This window comes from Ciconia boyciana, chromosome 1 (assembly GCF_034638445.1).
Source record: "Ciconia boyciana chromosome 1, ASM3463844v1, whole genome shotgun sequence".
In the NCBI taxonomy this organism is placed as follows: domain Eukaryota; kingdom Metazoa; phylum Chordata; class Aves; order Ciconiiformes; family Ciconiidae; genus Ciconia; species Ciconia boyciana.
This window is the reverse complement of record NC_132934.1, coordinates 200,465,115-200,473,125: the sequence shown is the minus strand read 5'-3', so window position 1 is coordinate 200,473,125 and position 8,011 is coordinate 200,465,115. Positions and strand designations below refer to the sequence as shown.

Below are 8,011 nucleotides of genomic sequence, written 5' to 3'. Positions count from 1 at the left end.
TATATCACTCCCTTACCATAAACGCTTATGCAAGCGTCTGGCTACCTGGTGCTACTCTTGGAGAGGATATTTTTTAGTAGATGGCTTATTCAAATACAACGGATTGAGCATAGAGCAGGCAGATGTAAAATAATCATTGAGTTAGTGGCAGTGATTTAACAGGCAGAAAAAGGGAGAAGGTATGTGCAATTATGTGGCCAATTCTGGGGTTGAATTCTATGGTAGTACTGGGGGACCATCCATAGCAGGGGCAAGCTATGCTCTCAAAGGTGGAAAGTCAGAGATGTGACTTGTTTCCTCAGCTGGACCTGCTGATTAAAGCTTAATAAATTTCCAAACCTAGGTTATAAAGACCTTTTTTTGGTGTCTGGGAAGGCTTAGAGGGAAAATACCCAGGTCAGAGCTGGACCAGCTTTACAGAAGAGAAATATATTCTGTGAAAGAAAATGACAATGACAAGCTGGGTTGGTCAGATGGGGAAAAAAGTATCTGTACCTCCTGAACTATCTTGAAGATCATTACCATTAGTCTTAGCTCATTAAGCCTCAGATAGTTACCATTACTCTTGCCACTGTCTACAAACAGGTTCAAATGACTGTATAGATAATAAGATGGTGAAAATCCAAAGAAACCTCTAATTAACAGCCAGGGTAGTGGCTGTCCTGAACATCAGAACAGGTGACCACAAAATACAGTGCAATTTTTTGAGTGTGACTTTGTTGCCTAGTAAAACACATTAGCCTAAGTTGCAGGGGAGGGAATTACGATTAGGGGAAAAAAGCGATTCATTTTCACCAAGTTCAGTTTGTAGTAAAGTGCTCTTAGCTGTTGCTTACTTGCTGCAGTACACTGTTTACAAAACAAAGCAACTTTTAACAGTGTTGCTACTTTCAATTGAACCTCCGTGGTACAGGAGTGGTCTTCTCTGTATGGACCATATAATTTGTCTTTTATAGTCTTGCTGTCAGACAGGAAATAACACAGTACATTGGCTGATAACTGGAAAACATCTGAAGGATTTTTTTTATTTTTGTCTAATAAAACCTTTAATAAAGCTACTTCTGTATCCAGAAGTCATAAATACAGATTTATCCTTCTGACTTCCTTTTAAATCAGTCTTTCTCCTTGGGAGTTAGGGGTTTTTCTCTAGCTGGGTCTATGAGTTAACAGTGAAGTTTGCTTCCCCTCCCCCCCTCCCCCTTTCTGACAAACATGTTTGTAGTTTTGGTTTCAAGGTTTTGGATGACAGTTTAGCTTGATGAAGTCAATGGTGATTTCTCCGGGTGATTTCAATCACGGTAAAATTCTAGCCAGTCCCACTCCTACACTTCCCAGTTCTGATACCACATTATTTGACACTATATCCTACTACACTGGACGCTGGACAGTGAGGAATCAGCCTCTTTTACAGTCATGACTTCAGATTTGCTGCTTCAGTTTTCAACACTCTTGCAGCCTTCATTCTGACAAGAGTCTAGGAACCAAGTGCCAAAAATGCAGACACTTCTAGTGTATTTCAGGAAAGAACACACACAATTTCAACACAGCATTGTATTTTAATCTGGACGAAATCCATTTGTAGGTCAACCATGCAGTGTAGCACATGTAGAAATAGGTGCAATTCCTATGTTCCCATGAAGTATCTGAACTTTTTTTCCCTACAAAGCAGCTATTTAGCCAAATTTAATATACACAGAAATGTCAGACAGTAAATATGTCCTGATAGAGCTAATTATCACCTGATGCTGCAGTTCTGGATCAAAGCCCTCTCTTGGCCCCTTCCAGACACTTTCCCTATTTCTATCTTTTTTCCCTGCATGATAATCTGGTTGCTAAACTGCTAGTTGAAGATAACCTCATAGTGTTACCAGTTTTGGTGTGCCTCATTCCAGGTTCCAGTTAAACCCAAAGGCAGGCTGGGAAAACAAACTCTCTCCCCTGTGGAGCCAGTTAAGTTATTTATCTCCAGCCTTTTTCAGCTGCAGTTCTTCTAGTACAAGGCTGACTTAGGCAGCACATTTGATTTCTAGTAGGGGTCACATATGTGACCTTCCACTATCAGCTCATGAAGTCTGCAGGATAACAGGCAATGAAACCAATTGAAAAACCAACCTGCAGCAGAAAGCTAACATCCTTACAGTAGCCCTTGGCTATTAAATGTAGTATTGGTACATACATTTTCCATTATGGTAAACAGATTTTCATTAGACATGTTAGGTAATACACGGCATGTACAAGTAATGCAGAAAACAGATACCACAAGAGTGCTTTAATTATAATTTCAGAAAAAAAAACCCCTGTTGTTACCAAAGAAATGTAATACTAGAGCACTGGAAGCGTAGATAGTTTGTTGTCTTCGTACTTGTACACAGAACAATGCAGGAACTTTACCAAGCACAAACCTGATATGTGCCAAGCTTTGTTCTTTAGAGTTGAATTAAGGATGTTTTCACAGTCCAAGTTTCCAGTTCAGTTCATTATTAATGACTTTCCATCTTTTTGTTCATGCTTCTGAGGATGGTGTTTTTGTTTTTCTTGCTTCTCTCTTAGATGACAGATTTCCATCTGCAGTCAAGTTGTAACACTGGATGAGGCTCACAAGCAACGGGAGCCTGCTTATGCTCTGCTTCCAGTGCACAGTGAGGGGTCATGAGTCTTAATTAATGCAGCTTTGTTTACCTCAACAGTGATAAACTTAAGTGTACAGTAAGAGATGGATGCAAATAGAGAGGCTGAGATAGCACTCATTCATTTTGGGGAAAAGCCAGTTATTAAAGCTAAGGAAGAGAAATAGCCAGTTTTCTAGAAGTGGGTTCAATGGGCAGATACTTGGGAGATAAACTGTGTTGCTGTATGTGCTGGTGTAGCTGCCTATGGCAGGCATAAAACACGTTTTGAGACTACTTTGGAGAGACAAGACCAGACTGACTCACATAGTTCTTCAAGTTAGTAATATACAATTCACAGCTCAGCAATGTGAACTTTAAGAAAAATATCAAGTTCCTCCTCATTTCTGATTGGATCCCTTTGCTATTTTAGCTCTGCAAGCTGCCTGTAATTCCTGCTAGAGCTACTGTTAAGAAAAGCAAGGGTGATTCAGTCTCACACTGTGGAATGTCAGAGGTTGGGAGTGGTTGGATGGACTTACTTGAGAGGTACCTCAGATAGGGAGAAGGTTTTATGAAGAAAAGCTGTGCAGGTTGGATAGGAAAAAGGGACTAATGGAAGGCACTGGTAGCTGCAATCTACTGCATATCATGCTGTAAGTGTTCAAGCAATTCTTTTGGATAACAAACAGAATGAAACAAGGCAATTTTTCTTGGCTTTTACTGAAAAAAAAAAACTTTTAAAGGTACACAGCTGAAGGAGGCACAGTCAGGTGGTAAAAAGTCTCTTCATTGAATGAAATCTACTGTACTGAGATTCTTCACAAAGTGTTGGGGAAAACAAGAGAAGGAGGAAGACAGTTGCACTGCGCCCTCCTTCTCAAAGGTGACAATCCTTTTTTTCGTCTGACGAAGAGAATTGAAAAACAAACTTAATTCCTCCCACTGCTGCAGCCCCTGTGAGTGGACAGAGGCAGCACTGACCCAATAACATTCACAAGCAGTTGAGACTGGCCACCCCCAACCCTGTCGGAGACGCTCCTCAGTGCAGGTGAGGAGACAAAAAGATAAAACCCATTGCTGGTGCCCAGCAGAGCTGATAGCATGCATTGCCATGGAATACCTGTGTTCCTAGGCCCTTTCCTTGCTCTCCAAAACAGTTGAGAGAGAGAATAGGACACCTGCTATAAACACAATTACCTCCCTGTCTTCTTCCCTTTCACAAGCCCCTCAAAAACCCTTCACCCCACTTTTGACTGAAACCCTTTGTTACCGGCTCACCTCTGAAGATGACACAGTGCATTTGTGATTCCTGGCTCTCCTTTGGGCACCAGAGCCTTCTCCGGGCCTTTCCACTCCCACTTTTTGAAAAGTGACTCTGTCCCAACAACGGGGACAGAGCATACTTGGAAAAGCTGCTGCCAGAAGGCTGCTCTCTCTATTTGTGGATGCAGGAATACTGAATTAGCTCATGACCTTTAAAACCTGCCTCAGTGGCAGCTTCCCAGGGAGGCTGTCATTTCTAAAACATGAATGAACTTTCATTTTTATCCTTTTCCTCAAGTTTGAAAATATTGCTGATTGTTTTCTGACACCTAAGAAAGTTTGAGGGAAATGGGGAGCTAGGAAATCCTGAAACTGGGGAATTATTTTAAAATTGTTGTTTTCCTGGATTCTTTCATGCAAATTTTTACCACTAGGTAACACAACTCAGCCAGATTCAACATCATGCAGATCCCAGACACAGCAAGCATGAAAATAGTAAATGTGGTTTTCTCAGTGGGCCGAGACACAAAACAATCCACTGTGTTGGGGCAGGGCCATGCATTGCACTTCACCAGGCGAGGCATCTGGAACCCATCGTACATGTAATAGAACACGTACATGAAGACTGCTTCAAAGACAATCCTGAAGAAGATGCTGCTGGTGTACGTCCACCACAGGGAGCCCCGAATGTGAATCTTTTCATTTTTCAGCTCTTCAATATCAATTTTCTCACCATTTCTGAACCGCCTTTTCTTCTCGTGCCTGGTGTAAGCTACATGCATGGCCACCAGCAGCGCAGGTGTAGAAACAAAGATCAGCTGCAGGGCCCAGAGTCTGATGTGAGAGATGGGGAAAAAGTGATCATAGCAAACATTCTTGCAACCAGGTTGCAGAGTGTTGCAGACAAAATCTTGTTGTTCATCTCCCCAGACTCTCTCTGCAGCCACAACCAGGATCATGATTCGGAAGATGAACAGGACTGTGAGCCATATCTTCCCGATACTGGTTGAATGTTTATTTACACCTCCTAAAACGTCCTGCAGAGTTCCCCAGTCCATCTTCTCTTCTGTGTCCTTTTACCTGCAGGATGATGCAATACACCAAATGGTCAGTTTTCAAAGGGTAAAAAATCAGCTCTAGACCTTCTACAAACGAGAGGGCTTCCTAGCACTCACTCATGAGTCATAGGCAAATGGAAGTCACTTTCATTAATGTCACCCATAAGTTTATGGATTCAAACAGCTTATTAAACTCTCTCCTTCTGTGTACTTATGATGGGACAAGCAAGCATACCTTGATACATTTCTCAACAAGGCTTTGGGCAGGAAGTAAGTTACATCTTCAAATACATTTTCTCCGTGCATCCTCTATGCCTTCCTTCCCTTTCTTGAGATATTTCCCTTCCTGTGGTTGACTCTCATCAGTATTTTGCCTCTCAGTGTATTTCCCAAAGCAATAGAAGTTACTATCACTGCATGAGTTAAGGCCACATCTAGACAAAGTAGAGACTTCTCTAGTAGTTTTCATAGGATTTGTCAACGCCACAGCCCTAGAAGGCTGGGCTGGTGCTTTATTTGCCTCGGAGGTAAGTACTACTTGGCCTTCTTCAGCAGAAGCCCTCGCTCCTCCCAGACACCTCCAGCAGGCCTCCAAGGCTTTCTGCTGTAGCTCAGACATGTCCCTTTCTTGGCAGGCGCTTCATCTCAAAAGTACAGCATTTGATTTTGCCAACACTGCTGAGAAGCCTCAGGCCGGCTCTGTCAGGGCTGCATGCATATATAGCACAAACCAACAGGCAAAGTAAGATACCACAGAGCCTGCCCTTCCACATTCATTGCCATCTCATCCAAAAAGGAGACAAGCAGAGCCATAGAGTTGGGAGGAAAAAGCCCTCCGCTAAAGAGTTTATGCTGATTTTCTAGATGCTATCACACCCTAGCAGAATAAACAGGAGGTCAAACTTTAGGGAAGCTCCATTTCAGCTTTCCTCCTTTCCCTCCACTCTTGAAAACCAAAATCCACACTCTTTGCCCCTTTGAAAGATAAACATAAGCTTTGCTGAAGTCAGAATTCAGTCTCAGGGCTCAGCTTTCACTGATCGCAGCCATTTGGAAACTATCACTGAATCGGACAAAACACTTTGAAAGCAGAGCTGGGAACTTGCAGAGCTGGTCCATCATCTTTCAAGGCTAGGGCTCAACTTTGCTATGTGGGAGAGCCACACTGGCCATGGATAAGAGCTCCGTCTCCTCTTGGCGCAGTCTGTGTGCTGTGGGGAGAGCATGATACCTTGCAACACCACACTGATCAAAGTTTTCAAAATCTCTCATTCTCACATAACAGAGAAAAAAAAAAAAAAGAACTTCTCTACCCTGGTGTAGTTACAAGACAACTAAAGGACTAATGTGCCCCAACACATACCCTTGGTACAAGGGCCTAGCTTGTACAGACAAGCCTTAAGGCAAGAGGGAGAGGTCAGATTTAATGTGATGAGGAAAGGTGAAATAGGGTAAGACAAAAAAAAAAAAAAAAAAAAAAAAGGCATTGAGAAGGTGGCTGGAATTCCTTAGACTTCTCATGTTTTGTCTCTGCTGAAACTGGCAGCATTTTATGCAAGTTTTTACACTGACATAAACTCTAGGCTATGATCAGATACCTGCATCTTTCTGTTAAGAATTTCCTCATGTCTGTTGCATAGTCATTAAAATAAAGTCAACAAAACCTTCACAAGGAGCTAATCAGAACTGACGGAAAGTATTTGAAGTGTATATCCCAGTGGGATGAACAGCCTGGGCTCCAAGCGCAGGCTCACACTGCCGTTCTCAACCAGTGCTGCAAGTTTGGGAGGAAAACCCAACATCTCCCCCTGCTCATCTGCCACTACAGAAACACTGCAGTTGGCTGTGGGGACTGAGTACATCTGCCGGGACACCCACCCCGCCAACCAAGACATCATTTACTGGAAAGCACTCGAAATCCCCACTCCGTGGTTACATGCTGGACGCCTTGAGGCAGCTCCCAGCCTATCCCCCGCTCTGCGCCCAGCTTGGCTCCCGCTGAACGCCGGAGCGGCAGGAGCGCTGGGGCGGACACGGAGCCCGCAGCGAGCCTTTTGAGGCGGGAAACGCCACAGCCGATTGCAGCCGGCTCCTGTCAGCAGACACCCGTTTGTAAACGCCAGTTTTGGCTTTGAGGCCCGACGGCTCCTCCCGGAACCGGCTGCGCTGCGGGAGCGCCCCAGCAGGCTGCCGCCCGCCCCGGGCCCGCCAGCGCCGCGCCGCCCGGACCCGCAGCCCCGCCGCCTCGGACAGTCCCGGGGCTGGGGGCGGCCAGCCCCAAGCCCAGCGCGGCTGCCTCGCCGACAGTCCGCGCAGGCAACCGGGGGACGGAGCTGCGGCGTGACCACCCCAGCCTCGCAGCGCCCCTCTCCGCTGCCCGCGGCCGCCCCGGCCCCGCCGGGGACGCCGCCGGCCCGGGCCCCACTCCGGCACACCACACGGATCCCGGCCCGCTCGGGGGGCGCACAGCCGAATCCCGATCCCACCGCTCCAGCACACGGGAGCCGCTCCGGACCCTCACCTGGCACGGCTCGGCAGGGCACCCGGGACGCGACCGGTGCGCCGCGCCGCGCTGCGCTGCGCTGCTCCGCTCCCGGGTGGGTCCGGTGGCGCCTGCGGAGCGGCCGGTCCCAGCCTCACCGCCCCGGAGCTTTAAGGTCCCTCCCCGTTCACCTGCCGTCGCTTTTAACCCGCCCCCCGCCCGCCTCCACCCGTGCCCGGCTCCTCATGCCGCCCGCGGAGGCGGCGGAGAGCGCGGGGCGGGCGGGGGCCGGGGCCGGGGCCGGGGCCGGGTGTGGGGCGCCCATCTCCGCCCCGGGGCAGGACCGCGGGGCCGGGCCGAGGCCGGCAGCAGTGGGCTCTGCCGTGCCCGCCCCGCGCGGAGCGGGAGCTGCTCGGGACGGAGCGGGGCTGCCGCGGCCCCAACAGCCCCCGGTGCCCCCCACGGGGAGCGCCCTCGAGTTCATCCGGAACGTCCTCGCCCAGAGCCCTGCCAAGGGAGGAGCATCGGGCAGAGTGGGCTCGGTACCCTGCAAGTGCGGCCCTGCGCCGGGATTGATTCCTGCGTGTTAGCAGAAAACG

At 47.6% G+C, this 8,011-nt stretch overlaps 1 protein-coding gene across 1 annotated transcript; it reads right to left on the bottom strand.

The window, feature by feature from the left end:
* Window positions 1–3,374: 3,374 nt before the first annotated feature.
* Window positions 3,375–7,587, bottom strand: LOC140648654 (gap junction beta-2 protein-like). Its single transcript, XM_072855002.1, has 2 exons — window positions 7,452–7,587; window positions 3,375–4,952 (listed from the first exon to the last, which is right to left on the bottom strand). Exon 2 carries the CDS (start codon window positions 4,928–4,930, stop codon window positions 4,253–4,255), a length of 678 nt encoding a protein of 225 aa, XP_072711103.1. The 5' UTR covers window positions 4,931–4,952; window positions 7,452–7,587; the 3' UTR covers window positions 3,375–4,252.
* Between the last annotated feature and the right edge of the window lie 424 nt (window positions 7,588–8,011).

Excerpts from the sequence above, each read along its gene's own strand:
- LOC140648654 (XM_072855002.1), bottom strand. The coding sequence starts at position 4,930 with ATGGACTGGGGAACTCTGCAGGACGTTTTAGGAGGTGTAAATAAACAT.